The 27304-nt window shown below is 49.0% G+C and overlaps 2 protein-coding genes across 4 annotated transcripts in view; both read right to left on the bottom strand.

Moving 5' to 3' along the window:
- The window catches only part of SNX15 (sorting nexin 15), an 11322-nt gene extending 3162 nt beyond the window's left edge, over positions 1 to 8160 (bottom strand). For both annotated transcript variants that reach the window (XM_006901460.1, XM_006901459.1), the window contains exons 1-3: positions 8062 to 8160; positions 2680 to 2715; positions 2379 to 2499 (exon numbers count right to left, since the gene is read on the bottom strand). In XM_006901460.1, coding sequence (XP_006901522.1) covers positions 2379 to 2499; positions 2680 to 2715; positions 8062 to 8160 — 256 coding nt within the window. The remainder of the gene's footprint in view (positions 1 to 2378; positions 2500 to 2679; positions 2716 to 8061) is intronic.
- A 6731-nt stretch (positions 8161 to 14891) lies between these two features.
- ARL2 (ADP-ribosylation factor-like 2) lies at positions 14892 to 21839 on the bottom strand. Of its 2 annotated transcripts, XM_006901461.1 has the most exons (5): positions 21708 to 21839; positions 18870 to 18980; positions 18622 to 18784; positions 16446 to 16526; positions 14892 to 15057 (listed from the first exon to the last, which is right to left on the bottom strand). In XM_006901461.1, the coding sequence occupies exons 1-5, from the start codon at positions 21770 to 21772 to the stop codon at positions 14923 to 14925; spliced, it is 555 nt and encodes a 184-aa protein (XP_006901523.1). In that variant the 5' UTR covers positions 21773 to 21839; the 3' UTR covers positions 14892 to 14922. The 2 variants fall into 2 exon arrangements, with proteins under 2 accessions (XP_006901523.1, XP_006901524.1); XM_006901462.1 differs by lacking the exon at positions 16446 to 16526 and having other exon boundaries at positions 14923 to 15057; positions 21708 to 21772.
- Positions 21840 to 27304: the final 5465 nt, after the last annotated feature.

A 27304-nucleotide genomic window follows, 5' to 3' on the forward strand; every position in this document is an offset into this window, starting at 1 on the left:
GTCGGAAGGTGAACCCCTCAAGTCGGAAGGTGGACCCCTCAAGTCGGAAGGTGGACCCCTCAAGTCGGAAGGTGAACCCCTCAAGTCGGAAGGTGAACCCCTCAAGTCGGAAGGTGCTCCTTTCAGCCGCTGCCTGGGGAGGAGCTGCTGCCTCACAGCAGAGCCGCCGTAAGCGCGTGGCTGGAGGACAGCTTTCACGACTTGCATTTGCGCAGCTTGAAATGTGAAGAGACAACTGCAAAAGTCCATTCATAACAGAAACATGGACTGTATGAAGTATGAATCTACAAAAATTGGACCCTGCAAAAAAAGGAAATGAAAGGCCTAGAGACCTAGGCAGGTAGGGACAGGTAGGGACAGGTCCTGACCATTCTGAAGAGGGCTGGGAGCTCTGGGGGCTTAGTGATAGGGAGCCATGCTGCGCTACCAGCCCAAAGGCACGCAGTTTGAATCCACCAGCTGCTCCGCGGCAGAAAGACAGACAGTCTACCCCTGTGCAATTCAGTGCCTCTGAAAGCCCACTGGAGGGTCAGCTATGAGTCAGTTCCAACTCAACGGCACATAATAACAACAACACGGTCTACTATGCTGGAAACGACAAACTGAAGAAGAATGACTTGATATTCATCATCAATAAGAGCATTTTAGTAGGTTAGGTGTTTGGCTACTAACCAAAAGGTCGACTGTTCAAATCTACCAGTGGGAGAAAAAGTGGTCTCCTCCCATTAAGATTTACAGCTTCATAAACGAATGGAGGGTCTCCAGGAGTGGGAGCTGAGACCCCACAGCAGTAGCTTTTGGTTTTTATTCCCTAACAAAACTATCCAATATTCACATGTGTATGTATGTGAATAAAACTCAAACTCACTATCATGGATTTAGAACTAACTCACAGCTGTAAATCACCTGGGAGAAGACTGCCTATCTGTCTCCCCTGAAGCAGCTGGTGGATTCGAACCGCCTGCCTTGAATTGGCAGCCCTAGGCCCACTTAGGGAGCACTCTACCCACTAAGCCATGAGATAGCTATAAAATAATTTATTTTTTAGTGAACATTTACAAATCATGCTGGTTTTTCATTTAACCATTCATACATATTTTATCTTTTAACATTCATTACAACTGATTTGTATAATTAATTACAATGTCGTATCACTGCTTATTGTATATTACCTTTTTCGTCACCCAACTTTTCTATTTATTACTTTTTTTTATAATCCTTTTTTGTGTGTACTGTCAAATCAGATCTGACTGGTACAGGAGAAACCTGCCCCTCCTTCTCCAGCAGAGCATCTGGTAGATCCGAACCACGTACCTCTGGGATTGCAGTGCAACTTCTTGCCACTAGGCCACCAGAGCTCACCTATTTATTACTTTTTACCACTTTTCTAGTGCTCTCTATTATTGGAAAATACTTGTGCTTTCCTTCTCTGACAGGTTTCCACCTTACATAGGTCCCAGCTTTCAAAAGTTTTACTATATATTTTGTTTAACCTACTACAACTCACAAATGTTCATTCTTTTCTGTAAATTATAAAAAAAAATCAATAATGAGTTCTTTTCATTTTTCCCAGTGTGTATTCTACACTTAACCAAAACCTAAAATGCACTGCTGTCAATTCCAACCCCTGGCTACCCTCCATCAGTGACTGATGGACTTGAATCGCTAACCTTTTTTTTTTCTATAATTATATTTTATTAATTTTCATAAACATTTACAGAGATTTTGGGTTTCCATTCATTCATTGTTGCACTTGAATCTCTAACCTTAAGGTTAGCAGCGCAGGGCCACTACATTTCCTTTTCTCCACTCACTTTTCTATAGTCTTAACTGTTACTTCTCAGTGGGCTGAGCCTCACGTGGCTCCTAGCTGCCAGGCTGGAAGCTGGGGTAGCAATTACTAGCTGTGGGGGACACTGTTTCTGCCTCTCACAGGCTCAATCCCTTCATCTCCAACACTGTTTCTGCCTCTCACAGGCTCAATCCCTTCATCTCCAGCCTCAGTTAGTTATCTCATCTTGAAAATGGGGCTGATAAGCTAGTGGCCCTGAGACGCAGCAACAGCTCTGCAGCTCTGAGGCTTGATTTCCTCATCTGTAAAATGGGACCATCTTCAAGACAGAAAACATTCAACCATTAACCAAAGAGCTGGTGGTTTGGACCCAGCAGCCCTTCTCAGAGTGTGTTTCTGTTAAGATTTACGGCCTTGGAAACCCCATGGGGCAGTTCTAGTCTGTCTTACAGGGTCGCTATGAGTTGAATGGTAGCAAGTCATTGCTCCCTGAAATGTGTCTCTTGGCACTCTCACAGCCCCCCAGCCAGTCTCTTTACCCAGCCCTCCCTCCCTCTTTGGTCTGGGCACCCAGGCCAATGCTCACCAAACACCTGGGCACGGGGGAAGGCAGGGAACTCCTCCAGACGGCGGAAGAGGTTCCGATGGGTGTAGGCCAGGTCTCCATGCAGCTTCCGGAAGTCACTATACCGTTTCCAGACCACCACCTGAGGGACAGAGGTATGACCTAGATGGCAGGTGGGAACAGCTCCCTATCCAGGGCTGGGGACCAGGGCACAGCGCCCCCTTCTCCCAGGGCAGGGCCACAGGGAGGGCTGGGTCTGCTCTGTTACTAGCTGCTCCGTGGCTGGCACTGGGCAAGGGTCCTCCTACCCCACGGGCCTCACCTCTTTGACGTCCTCTGGGTCCTTCTTTGAGATGAACTAGGGGAAAGAGGCAAGAATCAGGTGAGATCAGAGATGACTGTGGACACCCCACCACCCTGCGAAAGCTGGGAACCTCTTCCCCTCCCGCCTCCTCCAAGGCACAGTATCCTTTGGTCATTTGTTACCAGTATCCTGGCTTCAAGGCTTTGAGTAGAACTTTGGGCAGCATGTCTACCCTGAACCTCAGTTTCCTCATCTGTCACATGGGCTGCCTGCCCAGCTGGCTCCATCCACAGCCAGTGCCTTTTGTCCCTGTTCCTTCAAAAAGCCAAGTCCCCAAATCTCCTTCAGGGACCAAAGAACAAAGAAGTTCTGTCCCAAGTGTCACAACCTTATGAAAGGAGGAAGCCCGCATGGGAACACTGGGCGCAGGGAACACCGTCACCGGGCTGGTGGCTCCTGAAGGGCCAGGCTTGGCTCTGGGGTAAGGAGGACACCGGCTCTCATTACATTATGTCCATAATCATTGAAAAATAACAGTTTTGGGCATTTGTCAGTTTCCAAAACTTCTTTTGTTCATTATCCAACAACCTGGTAAGGCAGACGCAGCTGTCACAGTGAAACGAGAGGACAGAAGCTCAGAGTGGGGACATAATGACATGAGGTCACACAACAAGTCAAATGATCCATCTGACTCACTATGATTAAAACTGGTGGCGTAAAGGGAGCTCTCATGGCCTAGCAGCAGGAAGCTGCATGCAATCCCAGAGGTACACGGTTTGAATCCACCAGATGCTCTGCTGGAGAAGGAGGGGCAATCTCCTCCTGTACCAGTCAGTTTCACTTTGATGGTACACACACAAAATAATAAAATAAAATAAAATTATAAAAAAACCCCAAAACCAAAAAACTGGTGGCCTAGCAGGTAAACAGGAGATTGACAACTTAAAGGCAGGCAGTTCAAATCCACCACCTGCTCCACAAGAGAAAGATGGGTGATTTCCTTTGCAATCTACAGCCTCTGAAAACCCACTAGATGGTCAGCGATGAGTTGCTTCTGACTCAATGGCAATGAGTTTGAAGGTTTCTTTGCATTTTATAATAGAGATGTGTCTAAAATATTTTGGGCAGAAGAAGTGCTATTTATTTTTTATTTATTTGTTTTAAGAAGTGCTATTTAAAAACTACAGAAGAATCCCTACTTCACAAAGAACTCACATCCATAATAAAGAACTCTGATAAATCAATTCTTGTTGGTTTTTAACAAATTATTGTTATTGTTAGGTGCTGTCGAGTATGACTCAGAGCAACCCTGTGAACAGCAGATCTGAACCCTGCCCTGCCCTGCGCCGTCCTCATCATCTCTGACACACTTGAGCTCTCTGCTGCAGCCGCTGGGTAAGTCCATCTAGTTGAGGGTCTTCCTCTCCTTTGCGGACCCGCCACCTTTCCAGGCACGAGGTCTCTTTCCACGGAGGAGCTTCTCCTAGCAACATGCTGAACATAGTGTGAGATGAAGTATTGCCGTCTTGACCTCCAAAGAGCAGTGTGGTTGTGCTTTAATCAAGATAAATCTGTTTGTTTATTTGGCAGTCCACGGGATAGAAATCAATAGTGAAAAAATAACCTGAGTTTTATAAATGTGTAAATTAACAAAAGAAGACTGTTACATGGTCAACAGGATATTGTAAATATATTTAACATCATTAATCATGGAAAAATGCAAATGAACATCCCGCTGAGCTGCCACAAATCCAGTCTTAGTGGGAAAAATGAGATACCAACAATATCAAGAGTTGGTAGAAACGGGAGCATAAAAAGGCAAAATTAGGTTGAAAAACATTCACACACTTTCTAGTAAAGCTACACATGGCTGCCTTACTAACCCAGCAACTCCACTCTTCCCACAAATTTATTCATAACAATTGTAGATGCAATCCAAAGGTTTGACAGCAGAAGAACAAGCAACAAAATACTCAAAACATTCACACAATGGAATACCATGTAACAACGAGAAAGAACAAAGTATATATGCACAAGATGGAGAAATAAAAAAAAAATTCTATGGAGCAACAAAAGCCAGTCAGAAAAGAGTATCTACTCTATGATTCCATTTGTATGAGGCTCAACAACCTGCAATACTAATATAGTGACAGAAGTCAGAATGGGGGTGACCTCTGTGGGAGGGGACTCCTGGAGCAAAGGGCCTTTCTAGGGGGATGGAAACAGTATCTTGAGCTAGGGGGTAATTTGCACAGATGTATACATATGTAAAAATTCACTGGGCTGTGCCTATTACTTTCTGTAAATGACACACACACACAAAAGACAAAAATGTTAAAGTTAAACAACAACAAAATTTCAAGCTACAACAAAACATTAAGGAAAACCAGCAAGTAAAAAAAGCTAGATTCAGACACTACTGTCTGCACATAATAGCTGTAATCACTATTGAAGTAGATACTTGTCCAGGTATCTGGTCCTTTTTGGGAGCCTACTTTTCGTCACTTGGTTTTACGAAAGAGCTAACATCAGGACCTGTTTTCTGTAAGTGAAAGAAATCTAAAGAGGAGTCTTTTTTTCCCTTTTTTTGGTGGAAAAAAATGTGAAACAAGTAGCTCATGTTTGTTTTGCATTCATCTGTCAAGAGGCACTCAGGCTGGGCAGTGAGTGGCACTGGGAGGTTGCCCATCTTTCTCCTGTGGAGTCGCTGGTGGATTCAAACTGCTGACCTTTCTCATGGCAGCTCAACACATTATGCCACCAGGGCTCCTTGAACACTAGCAGTATTCTATTTGGTTTTATGTGTTATTTGGTCTGATTTGGTAGGCTGTTTATTTGGCAAAATAAAACATTTTCCCCATAAAAATGAATGGCAATTGCTTCTTCACTTTACATAATTTCTGCTTATGAAATGTTTCAAAAAAACACTACTTTTGGATGTTGTTGTTGTTGTTGTTATGGGCCGTCGAGTCGCCTGCGACTCATAGCGACCCTGTGTACAACAGCCCTAAACTCTGCTCTGTCGTGTGCCAATCGCACTGTCTCTGACACTCCCATCCTGATTACCCCAGTCACTGAATCAATCCACCTCATAGAGGGCCTTCCCCTCCTGCGCTGTCCCTCCACCCTCCCGAGCACGATGTCCCTCTCCAAGGACCGGTCTCTCCTCACAACATGTCCGAAGTACTTTTGGATGGCAGGGACACTTTGTATTTGCTTATAAATGCAGCATTTATCTATAAGGATAAGTAAGAAGCTTGTAATAATGGTCCCACCTCTATGAAGAAGAGGAACAAGAATGAGAAGTTGTGTGTACATTATTTCCTTTTTTAAATGCAATGTTTTTATGTATAACTGCATTCTATTTATAAAACTAAGACGAATAATAATGTATATCATAAAATGTTTTTGTTGTTATGTGCTGTCGAGTCACCTGTGACTCACAGCGACTCTATGTACAACAGACCAAAACCCTGCCTTGCCAATCTTATTGTCTATGTCACACCTATCCCCTTTACCCCAGTGACTGAATCAATCCATGTCATCAAGGGTCTTCCTCTCTTGTGCTGTCCCTCCACCCTCTCAAGCATGACATCTCTCTCCAAGGATTGCACCTTGCAACATGTCCAACATAGGTCAGACAAAGCTTCAGAATCCTTGCCTCCAAGGAGTAGCATGGCTTCACCCTCTCCAGGACGAACTTGTTTGTTCTCCTAGCAGTCCGTGGTATATTCAGTACTCTTCTCCAGCACCACAGTTCAAAGGCATCAATTCTCCTTCTATCTTCCTTAGTCATTGTCCAGCTCTCTGATGCATAGCAAGTAATTACAAAGACCACGACCTGTATCAGGTGCACCTTAGTCTCCAGACTGACATCATTGTTCTTCAGTACATTGGAGAGTTCTCTTGACAGCAGACTTTCCCAATCCAATTTGTCTTTTAATTTCCTGGCTGCTGGTACCAAGAGTGTTGAAGGTGGAGCCAAGCAAACTGAAGGTGTCAACAACCTCAATCTCTTCACCATCTATCATGATGCTGCCAACTGACCCAGTGGTGAGAATCTTTGTTTTCTTGATGTTGAGCTTCAATTCGTAATGAAGGCTATAGTACTTGACCTTCTGCAGCAAGTGCTTCAAGTCCTCAGTTTCAGCAAGCAGTGTAGTGTTAAGAACTCTTTTTTATAACACTGAAAATGTTTTAATTTTTTTCTGTTGTTGCACATTTTCCTTTTAGACATCGTAAAAAAAAAATATAAAACCAGTGTTTGCTACTTGGTTTAAAAAACCCAAGAGAGGCGAGCTTTGGTGGCCTAATGGCAGGAAACTGCACTGCAATCCCAGAGGTGCGCGGTTCAAATCCACCAGATGCTCTGCTGAAGAAGGAGGAACAATCGCCTCCTGTACCAGTCAGATCCAATTTGACGGTACACACATGAAATAAAGAAATAAATTAATTAAAAAAAAAAACCAAGAGAAATGTGTCTGGGAAAGGATATAGTTTTGCCACAGCCTTCCCACTCTAGAATAGTGCAGATCTTTGTATTTTCAAGCATGAGGGAAACATAGCCAACGATCTGGGGAAAACACGGTTTAAACCTCAAACACTTCGTGCATGAATTGCTTGGAAGTGTCTTTATGGTTTTGAGCCTCCTTAATAGTTACCCACGGACCAGTTTACTAGTACAGAACTCTAAAAGGTACCAAAAATAGGTAACTCCATGTCTTTCTTCCCCCTACCCCTGCCTTCAGCCACACAGTTCTTCTCTCCCTGGAGACCAGTATTGTTCCCAGGTTCATGGTTATCATTCTAGAGTTTTTGTGATCCTGTGTCTATTTTAAATTCTTTTCATGGTTTCTTCCATTCCTCGATATAATGTTTTAACATGTTAATTTACTGCTTCAGCTTTTAACTGTCTTTTACTGATAGATTTCCTGCTATGGTCATTGAAGATTGTCTTTTTGAACTGTACAGTTTTCTTAAACCACTGACAATACTTTTATCAAAATAAACTCTTCAAAAGATTGATATGCAAGAAACCAACCAATAAACGAAACCTACACCAAGAGTTTGAAGAGCCACCTAATCTTTGGGCTAAACTAGAGTGTTTACGCTAATTTCGAGGCATTTACAGCTGGATACCCAGACTCCATATGGGCGTGAGCACCCATAGCTTGTTGGTCGTGAACTGCGGTCCACGCCCTTTTAAAAGGAGCACTGCCTACCCATGACCCCGCCCCCTTACAGTTAAAGGCGTACAGGAAGGGTCTTCCCTGACTCCCTGTGAAGGGAAATTGATTTCTGTCGTCCAAAATGGGAGCATTTTCAAGCATCTTGCCTTAAGGTAGAACAGGGTCCACCTCTTGTTAAAATGGTAAAGCCACCCGCTGGGTCCCACCTCACCTGGGCGGTCACTTTGTACTCGGTGTAGCCCTTGGGGTGGGTCCGGGGGTCCGAGACCGTGTAGTGCCGCACGAAGTCATCCTTTGCCTGGCGGGACATGGCAGTCGAACCCAAACAGAGCTGACCGCCGGCCTCCGCCTCCTCCACGCCGCCCCCTCCACTCCGGGCCTGCCTCCGTCAGCCGCCGCCTGGCCTGGGCCTGCGCCCTTCATCCTCGGGGCCCAGGGAGCTGGTTGCAAGTGACACTCTACTTTCGCCCGGGCAGGCGGCCAAGGGAGCGTCTGAAAAGTTTCCAGTCACCAGTAAAGCGTAAACCCAGTAATGTGAGAAGTAGAGCTTTTGGGAGGAGGTTCTGATGGCTCATTTCTGCCCGGTGACAGAGCATCCTATCAGAGCGTGGGCCTTCGTCACTGACCTCCAAATAACGTGGGCCCTGCTTCCCAGTCTTGTCTTTTCAGCTTACCTGCATCCTAAGGTGTTAGGCGGGGTCCAATTATAGTCCAATTACTTCCCTCCACTAAACAGAAAACGAAGCAAACAGAACGACCCAAAAAAATACACCACCACCACCACCACCACCACCCACACACACATACCAAGTGGCCTTCCAGGCGGTTCACTCACGTAGACCCATATGGATCAGGGTAAAATCATGCCCCGTAGTGTTTTCAGGGACTGATTTTTTGGGAAAATTTTTAGAGAGCGCTGGTGGCTCAGTGGTAAATTGTGCTGCTAAAAACGCGATTCGAAACTATCAGTTGTTCTGTGGAAGACAGACCGGCAATCCTCTCTGGTGCGAGTCACTGTCGGTCTGTGAAAACTCCCTGGATGGTCAGCTATGGGTCGGTTCTGACTTGACAGTAGTTAACAACAACAATAACAGATCTTCAGGCTTTCTTCCAAGGCAATTCTTGGTGAACTTGAACTTCTGACCTTGAGTTAGTAGTGGAGTTATAACAATTTGTAGCACACAAAGAATTCCTTCACAAAATTAGCTAATGCACCTTTTTCTGGGAGGAGAAAGTTGAAAGAACTCCAGGAGTAGAAGCAGGAAGGTGTTCTGAAGTTACGTGGCTTACTAGCAATGAGGTGGTCTTAATAGAATGTTGTTCTTAGATGCCAATGAGTCAACTGTGTCTTCAGCTGCATAGGAAGTCATTGAAAAGACCATGAATTAGATCGGCACACCTTAGTCTTTAAACTTACTCCTTTGCTCTTTAAAATTTTATAGATGGCAAACAACAAATGCTGGTGAGTTTGTGGAGAAACTGGAATCCTTATTCACTGTTGGTGGGAGTGTAAAATGGTGCAGCCACTCTGGAAGGCAGTATGGCACTTTCTCAAAAAGTTGGAAATAGAAATACCATTTGATCCAGCAATTGTGCTACTACTGGGAATATACTCTAAAAAACTAGGACTGACACCCAAACAGATATATGCACACACATATTTATTGTTGCGTTGCTCACAATAGCAAAGAGATGGAAGCAACCCAAGTGCAAATCAACAAATTAATAGATAGAGATGTGGTATATTCACGCAATGTAATACTACACAGCACTGAAAAACAAGGAACTAATAAAATATTATAAAAAATGGGTGACCCTGGAGGACATTATGTGGAGTGAAGTATCTCAGTAACAAAAGGACAAATACTGCATAACACAACTGTTATAAAACAGGACAGTCATGGGAGTTGGGGGGAAATTAAGAAAAGAGAGGATAAATAATAAACATTGCATTGAAACAGATGAGGGAAAGAACTGTGTAAATGAAATATCTGATTAGGTATTTTTTGTACAATAGTCCAAAATAAGAGGTCATAGCAAAGTGGACTGGAGGGTAGGGGAAGGGAGGAAATTGTGCAGCAAGTGCATGAGGGCCTCCTCAGTTTCAGCAAGCAGGGTTGTGTCATCTAAATAATGCAGATTGTTAATAGATCTTCCACCAATCCTGATGCCACAATTCTCCTCATAGAGCCCAGCCTCTCGGATAATCTGCTCTGCATACAGGTTGAAAAGGTATGGAGACAGGATACATCCCTGGCGTACACCCTTCCCAATTTTGAACCATGCAGAGTTATCCTGCTCTGTTCTGATGACTGCCTCTTGGTCCAAGTATAGGTTTCTCATTAGCATGATTAAATGTTCTGGGATTCCCATTCTTCTCAGAGTCAGCCACAGTTTGTTATGGTCCACACAGTCAAACGCCTTTGCATAATCAATGAAACAGAGATAGACATTCTTCTGGTATTCCGTGCTTTCAGCTAAGATCCACCTAACATCAGCTACAATATCCCTAGTAACACGACCTCTTCTAAAACCAGCCTGGACTTCTGGCAGTTCTCTGCTGATGTGCTGTTCCAGTCGTTTTTTGATAATCTTCAGTAGAATCTTGCTTGCAAGTGAAATCAATGATACTGTTCTATAGACTTCACACTCTGTTGGGAACAAATAAAGATCTCTTCCAGTCAGTTGGCCAAGTGGTTGTTCTCCAGATTTTTTGGCACAACTTAGTGAGCACATCCAGGGCAGCATCTGTTAGCTGAAATATGTCAACTGGTATACCATCTATTCCTGGGGCCTTATTTTTTGCTATTTCCTTCAAAGCAGCCTGAACTTCTTCCTCCATCACCATAGGCTCTTGCTCAAATGCTATTTCACTAAATTCTTCTGTGTCTGCCAATTCCTTTCCATACAATGACTCAGTATATTCTTTCCATCTCCTTTTAATACTTCCTGGATCGTTCAACATTCTGCTGAAAGCATCCTTGATTATAGCAACTCGAGGTTTGAATTTGTTCTTCAGTTCCTTGAGCTTAAGAAATGCTGAATGAGTTCGGCCCTTTTGATTTTCCGACTCTAGCTCCTCGCACACTGTAATATTTTGCTTTGTCATCTGGTGCTGCCTTTTGGAATCTTCTGTTCAGCTCTTTAGTATAATAGTATAATAATAATCAAAAAGAAATTTAAAACAAACACTGGAGGGTTAGCTTGATGGTACATAACAACAATAACTTTCTGTAAGCAAGGTTGTGTCCTTTGCATGACACAGGTTGTTGGTTAGTCTTCCTCTGACCCTAATGCCTCATTCTTTTTCACATAGTCCACCTTCTCGAATAATTTACTCAGCATGCAGACTGAATAGTTATGGAGAAAGGATACAGCTCTGATGCACACCTTTCCAGATTTTAAACCATGCTGTGTTCCATTGTTCTGTTTGGATAACTGCTTCTGGTCTGTGTATAGGTTTTGCATAATCACAATTAAGTATTCTGGGATTTCCATTCTTAATTTTCCCCATAACTTGTTATGACCCACACAAACACTTTTGCACAATTAATAAAGCACAAGGCAACAATTCAGTCTAGAAACTAAGGTGTGCCTGATCCAGACCATGGTCTTCCTCATTGATTGCTAAGGATCTGAGAGCTGGACAATGACTAAGGATGACAGAAGAATTAATGCCTTAAAGTTGTGGTGCTCGAGAGGAGTACTGAACATACCACAGACTGCCAAGAGAACAAACAGGTCTGTTCTGGACAGGTTAAAATCAGGAGGTAAGGATTTTGACACTCCATCTCACATATTTATGGTATGTTGCCAGGATGGAACAGTCCTTGGAGGATATCATACTTGGAAGGCAGAGGGTTGTTTTTTTTTGTTTGTTTGTTTTTTATTATTTTTGTGTGAGTGTACCGTCAAATCAGATCTGACTGGTACAGGAGGAGATTGTCCCTCCTTCCTCAGCAGAGCATCTGGTGGGTCCGAACCGTGCGCCTCTGGGGTTGTAGTTGCAGCTCCTTGCCACTAGAGGAGAGGAAGACCCTGGATGAGATGGATTGACACGGTGACTGTGGCAATGGGGTCAGGTGTGTCAGAGACAGGTTGACTCAGAATAGAACAGGGTTCAGAGTTATTGCTCACAGCTTCGACTGACTCATAGTGGATTGAATGGCACATAACAATAACAAACGTCTTGCTGGTATTCTCTACTTTCAGCCAAGATCCATCTGACATCAACAATGATATATCTCCTGCCACAGCCTCTTTCGGATTCAGCTTGAATTTCTGGCAGTTCCCTGTAGATATACTATTTGAGCCATTTAAAAATTACCTGCATCAAGATTTTAGCTGCGTGTGATATTAACTAGTGTTTGAGAATTTCCAGAGTCTCTTAGATCACTTTTCTTGGGAATAAGAACAAATATGGATCCCACCCAGTCAGTTGGCCATGTTGCTGTTTTCCATACTTGTTGGCAGAGATTGATGAGCATGACTCAACAGGACTGTTTCCAGAAAAAGGTCAACTGGAATCCCATCAATTGCTGGGACCTTATTTCTTGCCAATGCCTTCAGTACAGCTTGAACGTCTTCTATTACTATTGGTTCTTGATCATATTCCGTCTCCTAAAACAGTTCCCTGTCAGACAATTCATTTTGGTACAGAGGCTCTTGTGGGAAGCTGAATATCAGATTTAATATTAATATTTAACCAAGTGCTGCATCAGGAGATGAGGGAGGCATAGTATAAGCTAGAATTCCCCCTGTAGCACCAGGCAGAACTTGGGCTTCACAGAGATTAAACGTCAAGGCAGACTGTGGGTGTTTCCATATTTTTTATTATTGTGTGTACTGTCAAATCAGATCTGACTGGTATAGGAGGAGACTACCCCTCCTTCTCCAGCAGAACTTCTGGTGGCTTTGAACCACATACCTCTGGGATTGCAGTGCTTCTTGCCACTAGACCACCAGAGTTCTCTTGTATCTGTAACTCTTAATTTGTATTTACTAAATCCCTTCCTCCTGAGATAAGCACAAGGTAAACAAGAGAGATTTGGCCTTATTTACAAAAGATTTCTCTTTGAGATTGTTTTTCCCTCTTGATTCTCTTTTGTTGACCTCCTGATGATTCTGGATAAAAACCCAGAAAGGTGTAGCATAGGGACTGCAGTTCTCCCAGCTGTCAGCCCCCTACCTTCACCCTTTCTGGACTGACCTCCATTCCTGAGTGCCCCCGTCTTTTCCCTCAGCTGACAGTAGTCTTGGAGTATTCCTTCCATCTTCTTTTGGTTCATCCTGCATCATTTAAGATGAATAGAATGAGGGTGCTCCTGATAGAGCCTACTCACAGCCAGGCCCCCACCTCCTCCGCTATCACCCAGGCTGTTTGCAGGGCTTTATCTAGTTATGATGAGAGCTTTGGTGGTTTAGTTGGTAGGGAGTTTTGCTACTAATTCAAAGCCTGTGAGTCTAGTGGTTTGAATCCACCAGTGGCCCCATGGAATAGAGATGGGCCGTCACCCCTCATGACTTACAGCCTTGGGACCCCTCTGCAGGGTCCTCCATGATGATGAGAGGGTGTGGATGCGATTATGTACAGCTCTCCAGCCTTCCACCCCAGAGGGACCAGCTCTTCCTTCCGTGTCCTGCGGGGCCCACGGGGAGTGGAGGCACCCCTTCCAGCACTCTTGGATCTCATGTGAAGCACAGAGCACACAGTGCTGGGGCTGGGGCCCACTTGCTTCTGGAGTTTCTCAGTTGCTTGCTATGTAATATGAAACTTCTGGACCCCCAGCACTGTAGTTCGAGCCTGGCCCTCTGATTTCCATGGGGAAGCTGCTGCTGACAGGAACTGGGATCTGTGCTCATGTGCCTGGGGCCATGAGCGCCCACACTGAGCTGATGTTTGTGAGGGTTGAGGAGGATAATGGGGAGCTTTGAGCTTGTTAGGGGAAGCCAGGTGGGTGACCCCAGGAGGGATGTCTCCAGAAGGAAGCAGGCAGACACCTGGTTTTGGGGAGCTCTGTCATTTCAGGCCATCCTGGAGGACCCCTTTAGATATGGCTCCTGCTCCCCAAAGTTCTTGATGGAAGCAGGGGGCCCCAGTCTCCTATCCTCCGTCTCTCCCTCCACTCTTTCTCCTTGTCTCCGATTTCTCCCTCTCCTCCAGATCCTTTACCAGTTCTGTTGCCATGAGCAGCACTGGGAGTAATGAGATATTTACAGGCCAAGGATTCTCACAGACACTGGTGAGGCCTCAGCCACCCTCTGAGCCTGGAGATGAACTCACCCTGTGACTTCTCTTCAGCCACCCCTTGTAGACAGCAGACATGTGTGTAAGGAGGAACATGTGCTTTAAAACAGTCAACCACACGAGATCAGAGGGCAGCCTCTGCCCAGGGATGAGCTCAGAAGGCAGGGAGAGGAAAGAGGACAAGTGGAGACTAAGACAGGCATGGGAAGAAGGCTGCTGCATGTGGGGACTGAAATCAATGTTATGAAACAAAGGGTGGATGAACTGCTTGTAGGGGTTACCAAGGGGCACACGAGATGGCCTGACGGCCTGGGCTCTGTCAGACTCTGGCCCACACCGCAGGGCTCCACGGTTCCTGGGAGCCACTTCTGTGCATGTTGTACCTTCGCACCCATGTGCCTGGTTAACCACAAACTGAGGCCACCTGCTCCTCCTGCCCCTGGTCCATCGCGAGGGATCCTAGGGTTTCTCTTCGAAGTTGACCAGTGAGGAGACAGAGCAAGGAGTGGTTTATTCTCACAGCTGAGCACAGGATGGGCCCACAGCCTTGGGGGCAGCACAGGCAGCCCCTCCCAGGCTCAGCTCCCCTTCTCAGTGTGGCAGCCGCGGGTGGGCAGGGTTGGGAGCCAGGGGAGCAGCCAGGGTGGCAGCCATCCTGCCATGGGAGCTGACTGGCCGCAGAGCAGCAGCAGCGGGCAGCAGTAGCAGCAGCAGGTTACGGAGGGGCAAGGAGTGTTAGTCCGCCTGACCGACTTCTGTTCCCCCATGGATGGCGCCTGGTGGGGTCTGAGGGGCCTGGGCTGGGAGGTGGGTGCTGGGTGCAGCTCAGTCGGCCGTGAAGATGCGGCTGGAAATGTCATCCAGGAGCCAGTCGATGCCAAGCAGCAGGTTCTCCCCGGTGACAGCGCTGCAGTTCTGGATGCACCAGTGGTGGCTGTGGATCGAGTCCAGCTCCAGGGCCTGGGAGGGCGGAGGGAGGGGGGAAGGGCTGGTGACCACAGGCCCTGCCTACCTGCAGCCCTGCTTCACTCTCCCACGTCCTCTCTGTACCCATCACACCATCACTATTGAGCAACTTGCTAACTCTAGCTGTTTCACATAATCTGGTGGTAACTGTCAGGAGGGTAAGACCCTGGGGAAGAGCATCACGCTTGGTAAACAGCCTCAAAAAAGAGGAAAAGCCTAAACGAGGTGGATCCACCGTGGTGGCAACAGGCAGAGCAGCAACTGCGAGGATGGTGCAGGCCTGGGCGGCGGTTTTGTTCTGCTGTGAGTCCCCTAACAACGACAGCAGCCCTGGGCAGGACTGAGCTGCAGAACTGCCTCACAGGGTGTCAGGGGCTGTAACCCTTACGGGAGCAGATTACCAAAGTCTTTTCTCCCAAGAAACTAGAAGTGAGTTTGAACCAACTTTTTGTTTAGGAGTCAAGCTTTTTAGGGGCATCACTAGGCCTATTAACCACTGAACTGCCAGTGCCCTCATGGGTCCACCATATGATTGGAGGTTGTGGGGTTTATCCTTCAGTATGACTTTCCTAGCCATTGAATCTGGCCTGGCCATGTGGATAGGCAGGAATATGCAAATAGGGACGTTTAGCTGATCCAAAAGGGGATTGGCTACCTCACCATTTTGCAAGGGGATTGGCCAGTCTCAACAGCAATCGTGAAGAGGACTGGCTAGTCCTGGCAACAAATTAAACAGCTCCAGTAGCAGGTTAGCCCTTCCTCATCAGTGAAGAAGCAGCAGCAAGAGTGTAAACAGGTCATCCTGGTGCAGAAATTCTTGCTCCAGCTACACCTACTTCTGCAGCAGTCACAGCCACAGACGTGAGATGGGGTCTTGGGACTGCTACACCGATTGGAACTAGAGCTAAAAGCCAAGTTTGTTGGACAATTGGGGTGAGGGGGCCATAATTCGAAGGACAGAGACATTGTAACACTGGCCTAAAGCCATAAGGTTCATGGTTGAGGTGCCTGTGACATTTCAGAAGCGGTCCTTCCTGTATTCTGCCACTTACAGGGATTGTAACTTGTGGACTTTTTCAGGATGGTTCTATGTGAGTTGTCACGTAGGATTGTGGCCCCAGTAAAGCAGCAATATTGGTGCTGAGACGTGTAGAAAGAGGTAGGAGGTATGGGAGTGCAGGGAATGTTTGACCTCATGGGAATGGTGGTGTATTATTGATGCTGTTGACAGGGACAGTGCCCCTTTGTGAAGATGGCAAAGTTCACAGATGGTCCGCACGTGATCCTTGCTCTTTTTCAGAGGCTAATGAGTGCTTTTAAAATAAAATAAAATACATGACTTAATGTAGAGCCTGTGCCCCCTTCCCAGAGTTTGGCCTCACCTCCTGAATGGCATTAGAGGACAAAGCCCCAGGCAGGTCCTGCTTGTTGGCAAAGATAAGGAGGGTTGCTCCGGCCAGGCGCTGGAGAGAAAAGACAGAGGGTGCAGTTGGTGGAGGTTTGAAGGGCATCCCAGCCCTGCTCTGCAGCCTCCTCCACCCATCACCCAGAGCTGGGGTCAGAGATGAATCTAGAAGCTCAGAGTGAGGTCTGTGGTGGTGGGAGAGGTCAGGGTGGGGTGGCCAGTGTGGACAAGGCCACTGAGGTTGGCCCCATGTGGTCTACGCAGGTCTCTGTGCCTCCACTTCTTACATAAATGGGGGTGGTGTATAAGGCAGGATGATCCTTCTGTGATTACAGAGTGCTTGATCCAAAGGGATGGCCTGCACGGGGAAGTGACATTGCAGGGTCCCAGGGGCTTCCCATCTCCCACATTTCTGCAGCCCTGGCACCCGTTCACGCCCCGCAGCCTTACACACTGCTTCTAGCTCTTCAGATGCGTGTTTGTGTGAGCTCCGTCCATGTGCCTCTGATCACAAAGAGCATCTGTGTGTGGCCTGGGCTGAGCACTTCACCATCCTGCTCTCTTGCAGCTGCTCTGCCCCGTTAGAGGGCTACTGTCACAGAGAGACCTTCTGTCCCCGAGTCTTCAGGAAGTCCTGTTGATGCCTCTCGTACCTGCATAAATCGCTCTCCCTCAAGTCCATCTCATCGTCATTAAGTCTGAACCAACTCATAGCCGACCCCCCAGTGGGTTCTTGGAGGCTCTAACTGCACGGGAAGAGAATGCTCTTCTTCCTCCCACACAGCAGCTGGTGGACTGAAACCGCTGGAGAAGAGCCGGCTCAGTGAGCTCAGTGATCGCTAATCTGCCTTTGTCTCCCCCGAGTAACTGTTAACAATGCCTTCTCTCTCTTTCATTCTCAACACTGTCCTGGTTTGCAACTAAGGGCAATGTGGTTGCCTACATCCAGCTTCCCTGTGATCCGCATGGTGAGGTGCTTACTGTCGGTCCGAGCTCGCTAAGAGTCACCTCTGAAGAAGAGCCCAGAGAGGGAGATCCACTTCCAAAAGGTCCCAGCCTCCCAAAGCCCTGGAAACAGCTCTCCCCTGAACGGTCACGACTCAATGGCAACTGGTTTTGACTCACTCCTCCCTCACGACCACCCAGTTAGAACTGACTCAGAGCTGACGCTCCATGGGGTTTCCAAGGCTGTAAATGGGCATGGGAGGACACTGCCCGCCTTCCTCCTGTGGAGCTAATCGCTCTGAACCCAGCCCCCTACAGGGCTTCCTACAGACCACACCACCGGAGCTCCTGGATCAAACTGTAAATTTCCCCCAATAGCGTAAGAAATGGACTTTGGTAAAATATTCTTCATTGCAGATTTTGTTTGGCTTTCTCCAGTTTTTATGATTATATCATTAGTGGAAAAACAAGAAATTTAAACTCTGTTTGTAGCTTCAGGAAAAAAAAATAAATCCCAACTCTGCAACAAAGCCCACCAAAACAATCTCAAGGTCTTTGAGCAGGTGGGTTTTCAGAGGCTGTAATTCACATGGGAGGAGAGTGACCATTTTCCTCCTGGGAGCAGCTGGTGGATTCAAACCTCCCACCCTTGGGTTGGCAGTCCGACTCTCTGACGACTTAGTTGCTGTTGTGTACTGTTGAGTCGAACTGACCCATGGCTGACCTTCTAATGGGTGTTCAGTAAATCGCATGGGAGGAGATTGCCCATCTTCTTCCTGCAAAGCAGCCTAAGGATTTGAACCATGGGCCATTGGGTTGGCAGCACAGCTTCTTATCACTAGGCGACCCGAATCCCTACCGACTAGGCCACTAGTATTATTAGGTGCCATTAAAATTAATTTCTGAGTTTTGGCAAATACAGTGCTCACCTTCGGGAAAGCAGGTCAGGGGTGTATGGTAACATTCCTCACTCTCTTAGCGGTTTTTGGCGGGTGTTCCACTCTGAGCAGAAATGACAGGCCTGCCCCTTTACCTGAGCTCCCCATGCTGGGCAGGAGTTGTGAGGTGGTGACTCTACAGGGCCTGACCCCCAGGTACCAATCCACGGCCTGTGCCCTGCGCCTGCACCACGGGCCTCCCAGGCTGGGTGAAAGGTCTGTATCTGCCTCCCCTTGGTGTCCCCTGGGTCCCCCCAGCCTGGCTCCCACCTCTTCCACCAGCAGGTTCTGGAGCTCACGTCGGCAGTCCTGCATGCGCTGGCGGTCGGCGCTGTCCACCACCCAGATGAGGCCATCCGTGCTCTCAAAGTAGTTCCGCCAGTAGGACCGCAGGGACTTCTGGCCGCCCACATCCCAGATGTTCAGCTTGAATCTGGGCAGAGGAAGGGGCAGCAGGAGAGTAAGCATGGTCTCTCCTCCTCCCTGCCTGCCCAGCCCACCCTGGGCCCCTTGCTCACCCACGGTGCTCCAGCGTCTTGATGTTGAAGCCCAGTGTTGGAGAGATGGTGTCGATGTCTTCTCCATTGAACTTCTTGAGGATGGTTGTTTTACCAGCATTATCCAGGCCGCTGGGCACACTGGGTTAAGGAGAAAGGTGTGCACTGCAGGTGGGGGGCACTGTCACCCACCATGAAGCTGAGCATGCACCTGGCCACCACTGGCCCAGGAGACACGTGAAAGACCAAGAGGGAAACTCTTATAATTTCTGCCTGATCCAGGAAGTGGACAAGTCACCCCTTAATAAATGTTCACCAGTACCTTCTATGTGCCAGATTCCCTTACTGGGCCTGGGGTACCCAGGGAAGGGGATCATACACCTGCCCCTGGGTTGCTTATACTCGAGCATGAACAGCTGACAAAGTGCAATGAGAAGCTTAGGGTGCTGGTTCCAGAAGGCCAAAGCTGGCCCTGAGGGGGTCATCCCAGTGGGTTCCCTTAGCTCAGGCACTGGCCTGTGGGAGAGGGGTTCTTGAGCTGAGGCTCAGACTACAAGGAGCCATTTCTCTGAAGGACTGAGGGAAGGCACGCTAGGCAGAGGGCACTTGGTGAGGAAATTCTCGGGGGCAGCTGTCCTTCCTTGTTTCTTCTTGTGTTTCTGGATTGGCCAAGCCCTTCACTTCTGAACAACTGTCCCCAGCTGAGAGAGTACAACTGTGCTCTTTTCACCTGACACTTAAGGTAACTTGTAGGGGGTGGGGGTGTGTGTGTGTGTGTGCGCGCAAAGGGATCCAAGTCTTCAGCTTAGCCTCCTACTGCTCACCTGACCTGGGCAAGTGACTCCAGCATGAAATGGGGTGTTGACAAGACCTCTGAGGACCCAGCTGTACCCCCCAAGCCTCTGATGGTTTCTCCCCACCCTCTCTTGGCATCAAACCATGATTCCTTTTCCACAAGATCACTCCATCAGCTGACAAACTACCTCCGCTGAAAGAAAACAAACCCTTCTCTGTTCCCTCCTTCCCCTCTAGCTGGTTGTTTATTTCCATTACGCAGAGCTCCACACAGCAGCTCTCTCCAACACTCCCAGTGACCTTTGCTCCCTCAACTCTCCTCAAAGTGCTCTTTCCAAGGCCATTCCCTGTGACTTCCATCTGTCTGCCAGTGGCTGGCTGGTGTGCAACGCGACTTCCAATGGCACCTGATAGCCCACTCTGCCTCTTCTATCCTGGGACACAGAAAGGCCCTCCCCAGGGTCTCCTCCACCTCTAGGCCGCTGCCCCTCATTGCCCTGACCTCTTGGTCCAAGTACATTGCGTCTTTTCTGCCCTCACTGGCTGTAAATACCATCTTCACATGCCACTCACTCCTAAACTGATGCGCCCTGATCAGCCACTTGCTCCCTGGAGCCAGGCCCCCCCGCCCCGAGTCCCTGCATCCAGCCGCCTGACTGTTGTCAGGGTTCAGAGGCATCTCACAGGGCTGTTGCTGGACTCCCCTCTTTCAACTAAGCAAGCGGCTCCCCATTCTTCTAAGAGCTCAGGCTTCACTGGACGTGCTTGCAGTTTCCAATCCAGCAGCAATTCCTGCCAGCCTCCATTCTACCTCACTCTGACACTCTTGCCCTTGGCTCCCGATACTCCTTCACTGGGGGATCCCATGCACGCTCTAGTCTCCTATCCGGCCTGCATCACTTCAACGCCCCCCTATCAGGCTTCTTCTATTTGCAACACACAAGGCAGGCAGAGTCAGACCACATCTCTCCCCTCTACAAGAACCTGCCACGGTTGTCTCCTTAGAGAAAAATGCTCGCCTTGCACCTCTCCTACCAGGACCTCTTTCCGTGGCTCACTTTTTTTGGCAACACTGCCCTTGAACGTGGCCGCCTGAGCTTTTGAGTCCTTTGCTCTCGCGGACGCTTTTGCATTGACCAGTCTGTGCCAGGTAACTGCATGATGCACCCTGCATTCACTCAGCTGTCCCCTCTGTACAGCTCTAACTTAGCTCGCTCCATTTTAACCCTGGATATATAGGTGGCTTGCTTTATTTATTTCTCTTTCCCTTTTGGCATTACACCAGGGCAGGGACCTTGCTTTGCTGTTTTACCCAGCCCTTAGCTCGACACACACAGAAGGCTCTCAGTGTTTCTTGAATGAATGAATTCCGTGCCTATCTCTGGGCGCTTTAAAATAGACACGGCGAACATATTATTTTGGAGCTAAGTGCGCATATAAATGTCGCTCCCAGCACGGGGAGCTCCGGGTGGCAGGCCCTGCTCGGGGTTCGGCAAGTCCAATGTTTCGACACAGGGGAAGGCGAATGAAGACGGTGCCCTTCGAGTCGGCAGTGACAGGGACCCGGAGGGCGTGGGCAAACACGGACAGTTGAGTTGGGGCCACCGAGCTCGGACGCCCGGGGCAGCAGGCAGGGCAGCGCCCCCGGGATTCCGAATTTGAGGGCGGAGCTGGGGACCGGCACCTCCGGACGGGGTCGGGGGTAGAGGTCAGAGCCCGGAGAACAGCGGCCAGACAAGCCAGCCAACCTGCCGTATAGTGACATCTGGGCCACCTCTAGCCCCTTCCTCTCCGCTATATTTGGGGCACCAGGTTCCTCCGCGGAACCTTTCAGAACCACACCTTTGGCCTTTAGATTTGAGGCACCCCCCCGCCCCTGCCGATGGTACGGCCTCCTCCGCCCCCCGCCAGGAGCGATTGGTAGGGCCCACGTGCGTGACGCACAATGGGCAGTTGGTACGGACCGGCCGGCCGCGCACCCCGCGCCCGGTAGGGGGCGCCTGGTGCCGCCTCCCTCTATGGGGGATCCCACTACCATCACGTCTCCGGCGTCTGGGAGGATACAGCATGAGCAGTCGCAGCTCTCGCTCTTTCTGCTTCATCTTCTTGAGGATGGTCAGAAGACCCATGGTCCCAGTAGCCCCTTCTCGGCCGCCGTTTCTTTCTAGTCGCGGACCCCCGCTCCTTGTTCCTATTGGCTATCGCGCCCACCAACAGCACAACCCATTGGTTGATTCTTCGTCTGGGCCTGCCCTCGCTCTACATCATTCCAGCGGCCGGGCTGTGCCGGTGCAGTGCGCCCTCTAGAGGCGAGGAGGCTTCTGCGCGGCCGCCAGCCTTAACCCTTCACGTCCCGAGGGCTGAGAGTTAAAGGACAAGGGCAAATCCACTCCATCCCCCCCTCCCCCCCTCGGACCAAGTACGCGGCCGGGAACAGAAATCTGAAGTTTCTAGTTTGGATTTTTCCCGAGTAGGGAGTTCGTATAAAAAGATGTGGTCAGCCTAGGACCCTAGAGTCAGAAGGGAGAGCCCTATGACCTGAGGCCATGCTAGAGCCAGGATCAGGTCCTGTTTCTGGGAGCTGCGGTCCACGTTCTGTACTTGGCCCTTGGCATCATCCTAAATTTGCCAGCGGTTGAGCTGCCCCCTTGCTGGGCTCCTGAATAACGAGATTGCCCCCTAAGGGCCATTTCGGAATGTGCAGGGGTCAATGGGCTTGAGTGTGTCCGAGATTGTGAGGATAGCACGGATAGGACAGTCAGATGCTCGTTCATAGGGTCATGAGTCGTACTCGGCTTGGTGGCACTTCACAACAACAAGCCATATAGCTATTGTATGTCTTATTCTTTGGACTCCATGTCCATGAGAACTGACCAGCCCTTGCTGACAGCATGCCTTAGTGTTGGCTTTTGTTCTGGTGAGTTAACAAAGAACAGGAGGCATAAATGAGCACTGAGTGACAGCGGCCCACACGTCACTGTTCTAGGTCCTCCACCTATCATCTCCCCTTAGGTCTTAAGTCTCCAAGCACGGCCTTGTCCCCAGTAACATTCAGTGGATCCTGTCATTGATCATTCAGCGTACAGGCCACATCTGATCAGCTCACGGAGAGAGCCAGGCTGTTGAAGCTTCTCATTCCCTCCCTCAGTACCTCTGCCCTTCAAGGATGCAGAGGAGGTCACCTTTCCCATTTCCAGAAGACACCCAGTTTCCTGTCATCCACCCAAGAGCACGTGATTTCCTACAGCCTTTCCAGAACCTTGTTGTGTTCTTAGGTGCTGTTCAATCAGAACCAACTCTTAGCTGACCCTCCAGTGGATTTTTAGAAGCTGGATATCACACGGGGGGATTGCCTATATTTTATGGAGCAACTGGTGGGCTAGAACCTCCTGCGTTTGGGTTGGCAGTGCACCTCCTTACCTGTAGGCCACTAGAACCTTAGTAGCTGGGAAGACTTGAAAGCGGGATCCCTGTCTGGGCACCCCTCACCTGCTGGGCCAAGCTGGGTGTGCCCTTGTCTCTGTGAGACTGTGGGAATGAGCAGGAGGTGGCTGGGGCTGATCCCGTGTGCCTGGCCCCATGCAGCTTTGCTTAGCAGCCCAAGAGGCTGGCACCCCTCTTATCTACCTGTAACAGATGAGCAACACTTCACTGACCTGCTCCTCTCACCTGCAGCCACGTCCTGATTGTCCCTCTTGACACAGATGCTCTTCCCCTTCTATTCCCCTGTCAGATCCTGTGCCGCCTCTGTGCAGAGCCCCCAGTGCTCAGAGCAAGAGCCCCATGGTGTCCGAGGCCTCTGTTCTCAGCCACCTCTGCCTCCTCCCCTCAGCTGGGCTCCCAAGTAACCAGCTAACCACTGCACTGGCCTGCCCCGCGCCTCCCTCTGCACAATTCCAGAGGAGTGTCCACTCTCAGTGTGGCCGTCCTGACAACTTTGTTTAAAGTTGAAGCTGATCCACCCTCACTCCTTATTTCTAAATCCTTGATCTTGCTCTAGGATTCTCTTCAAATTAAAACTATGTACATAACTCCCTCATTTATACCTGTTACTGTCTGCCCAGGGCTCCCAGCCTCCCCAGCATGGAGCCTCCTTGAGGGCAAGAAAAGGAACTGAGCGACACCAGCCGTTGATTCCAACACACGCAGCCCTGTGTGCGCAGAGTAGGGCGACTGCACAGGGTTTTCGTGCTGTGACCTTTTGGAAGCAGGTTACCAGGCTTTTCTTCCGGGATGAGTTTAAATCCTCTGGGTGGGTTTAAACCATTCACCTCAGTAGCCCAGAGTGTACTCCCCACCCCCCAAGTTTTACTTTATTTATTATTCAGTATAAATTCCAACACGATACACTAATGTGATTTCATGCATTTAGGGAAGAAACATCTTTGTTAAGTGAGAAGTGCAGATGGCTTCTGGAAGACCTTCATTCTAAGTGGCTTTTAAGAAAAGAATTTCATTTAGAAGTCAGGGCCTTCTTTCTTCAGTTTGCTGTAATCCACATTCACTGAGTAAAACTTGTATTGATCGTTGGGGCCTTGTTTGTTCCACGGTTCTGGGTTATCCTTTCTGTCCTAACAGACATCTGGATTAAATAACGCCAGATGCATGACATACAAGGCTGCTCCAGTACCTCCAGCTCCAATGAACACAAAGAGAGGCATCAAGCTTGGGTGCTTCTTGGCTTGACTGAAGATGTGGCGGAGCATGTTTGCGGCAGAGCCCTCCCGTGCGGAAGGAGAGGATATGTAAAATCGACAGGCCTCCTTGGAAAGAGCCAGAGTGTACTTTTGTCTCACTCGAGGTCATGTGAAGGCGAGGCGAGCTCTGTTTCCGGATCTCTGTAACAGATGTCTCCGCAGCACCTAGACCAGCACCTCCCACCCAGCAGATGCTGGAGGAGTCTTTGCTTGAACAGGAGACAGGGACAAAAATCCCACAGCTAGGGGGCAGCTGAGCTTCGGCGGCCTGCTGCTTCCCCTCCAGGTTTCTCTGGCCAGCAAGCCAAGCAGACCTGGCCTCCACACATGAACCTTCCCAGGGAGCTGAGCAAGTGCATCGCATCAGCACCTTCTCCCTATAGGAGTTACTAGAGTGGGGGAGGCTGAATCTGGAAGGAAAAGAGGGGTCAGGACCTCTGGCCTCCTGTGTCCTCACTACCGAGATCAGCCTCTTGTGCCCTAGATAGGTCACCCAGTCCTCTCAAGCATCACAGTCCCCCACCCTTGAGTGACTCTGAGGTCTCCCCTGTCGAGTTAGGGGTCCCAGGCTGGCCCCAGTTCCATCAGGGCTGGTCCCTATAACCTCAGCTAACCTTTCAGGCTCTGGTGACCGGCTCTCCTGGCCCTTCCGGCCCTTCTGCCCTTGCTCTATGACCTTGGTGGCCTCTTCCTGCCCTGGGCTCCACCTGAGACCCATGTGTCTCAAAGGAGTGCTGGGAACCCACACAGAGAGTGAGACCGTTGAGAACAGGGGAGAGAGGAAGGCACGTGCAAAGGGCTGTGGCTGTGGCCCCCCTCTCCAGCATCCAGGATCTCAGCAGGCCCCCAACCCAGGCTCTTCTATGGCCGTAAGTGGACCAGGGCACCTTGGGAGTGTAGCATGGCAAGGGGAACCCCAGCTAAGGAAGCTGGGACAAGAGAGAGGGGACGTACACTTCTGACCTCACTGGCAATCTCTTTCCATGCATGGGGTCAGTTAGGACATCACATCCATTTTACAGATGAGGAAATTGAGGCCCAAAGAGACCAAAGGCCTTGTCCATGTCCACACAGGTAGAACGTGGCAGAGTGGAGATTTGAACTAGCTCTATCTGGGAAGCTTCCAGAAACTGTAGTCACCCCTGCTATGTCCCACAGAGTCCTGGAAGGCTCTCTGAGGTCTGAGTGCTCAGTCGTTGGTTATGTGCACACCCTGCCCACTTCCAGAAGTTTGAGTCAGCTTCTAGGGAAAGATGTATCTGTTAACAGAACTGCAGAGAACCAGAAGAACAAAGCTTGGGCAGTAAAGAATCCAAGCAGGTGGGTGGCATGGGCTGACCATGGGGACTTGGGTCAGATCAGCTTCCTCTTAGTGGACACTCTGTGGGACCCTCGATGAGGTCATCTTGTTCCTCAGAAGTGAAGCTAAGTGCAGATTCCAGCTTGCAGGGACTAACGAGCTATCTAACTAGCAAGCATCCACGTGGTGCTGTCCTGAAAGTGAAAGTGGATCCTTCCTACAGTCCCTGGGAGTGCCCTGGAAGCCCTGGCCTTGGCCCTACCCACCATTTAGCTCAACGGACCCGTCAGGAGATCTTGCCCTTCCTGCCTAGGGTTTCTGATAACCTAACCTAAACTTATAATCAACTTGAGGAGAAGCAGTGGAAAGTGAAAGTGCTGGGCTTGGTGTCAGAGACTTCTTGGCGCTCAGCTCACTCCATCTGGGATGGGACTTGGGGCAGGGGGTGTGGTTGTGAACGTGACTTCCTCCTCTCTGGATCTTGCCAAAGTGGTGGCCTCAGCCCAGCATCCGTCCCCCTCCTGCTACAAACAGCATTTGATGTTCTCTGGGACTTGCCCCATCTTCACCCCTTGTCACTGTGGTTAGGGTGGGGCTGACCCCAGCCTGGCATCCAGAACAGGTCTGGGACCCCAGTGTGACTGACATCAGAAATAGGCACAGGACGCAGATCAAGGAGGACCCGGCCAGACACCTCTGTTGGAACTACCGAGAAAGTGCCAGAGGGTTGGGGTGGGGAGAATATTTCTGCTCCTCTGGGACAGCTTAGCTGGCCTTTTGGTGGGTCTCACATTACCATGAGGTGACCGTACCTGAGAGTGTGTGAGCCCTGAGGTGAGTTGTCACTGTCAGTTTGCCAGCAACCTACAGCGATACCCTGATGGGGTAAGCATGACGGAGATACACAACTCTGGGAGAGGATCAGAGAGTCAATCCAGCTCAATTTTATTTGGACTGCACTGCACTTACATACAAGCATGTAAATAGGAAGACAGGATAGGGTGGGTTTACAGACATGGGACATGCATACTGGTTAGGAGAACCTCAGCCTCATGCCGACCACCCTGAACTCAACAGACACAGCAGCCGTCTTCCCAGGTGGCGAGCTTTCTCAAGCCGGTACAGCCAAACACAGGGGAGCTTTCTCTACCCCGTATTAAAGGCCGTTGTGAGGCTTGTTCTTATTTGGAGCTTAGGCGATCTGTCCTGGCCAGAAGCTCTTCCTTCCTTCCCAACATCTCGCAACAGTGAGTAGAGTCTGAAGACTAACCTTTGCCATCTTGAGTCAGCGAGGCCTGAAACACACTTGTCAATAACTTGAGCTCGAATTGGGCCAATTATAAGGGAAAGAGACCTATCTCACCTAGACATCTCTTACCCGGCAGCATAGGTTTCACAAGGTGTGAACTATCTTTGTTTAGTGCAAAGCTGTACAAAATTAAGGCAAGCCCACATAGAGGGTAATGAATGACAAGTTCCTATTCCTTATAGGAACTCTTTGTAAGCCTGCGAAACTGCAGTCTATTTATGACTAGAAAAAGTACAATCAGAGCGTTCCTTGAAGGCAAAGATGACAAAGCTTCATCTCACATTCTTCAGGCATGTGGCTAGGAAAGGCTAGTAGTCCTTGGAGAAGGACATCATGCTTGGAAAGGTGGAGGGTC

This window comes from Elephantulus edwardii, unplaced genomic scaffold, assembly GCF_000299155.1.
Source record: "Elephantulus edwardii isolate Elephantulus edwardi_28Jun2011 unplaced genomic scaffold, EleEdw1.0 scaffold00328, whole genome shotgun sequence".
In the NCBI taxonomy this organism is placed as follows: domain Eukaryota; kingdom Metazoa; phylum Chordata; class Mammalia; order Macroscelidea; family Macroscelididae; genus Elephantulus; species Elephantulus edwardii.

What these genes read in the sequence shown, in the direction of transcription:
- ARL2 (XM_006901461.1), bottom strand. Translation starts at nt 21,772, where the DNA reads ATGGGTCTTCTGACCATCCTCAAGAAGATGAAGCAGAAAGAGCGAGAG. An exon ending in GAGCTGCGACTGCTCATGCT is followed by an intron (nt 18,981 to 21,707) that starts GTATCCTCCCAG and finishes CAGTGTGCCCAG; the next exon opens with CGGCCTGGATAATGCTGGTA. An exon ending in CCTCTAATGCCATTCAGGAG is followed by an intron (nt 15,058 to 16,445) that starts GTGAGGCCAAAC and finishes CCGCCCTCCCAG; the next exon opens with GCCCTGGAGCTGGACTCGAT.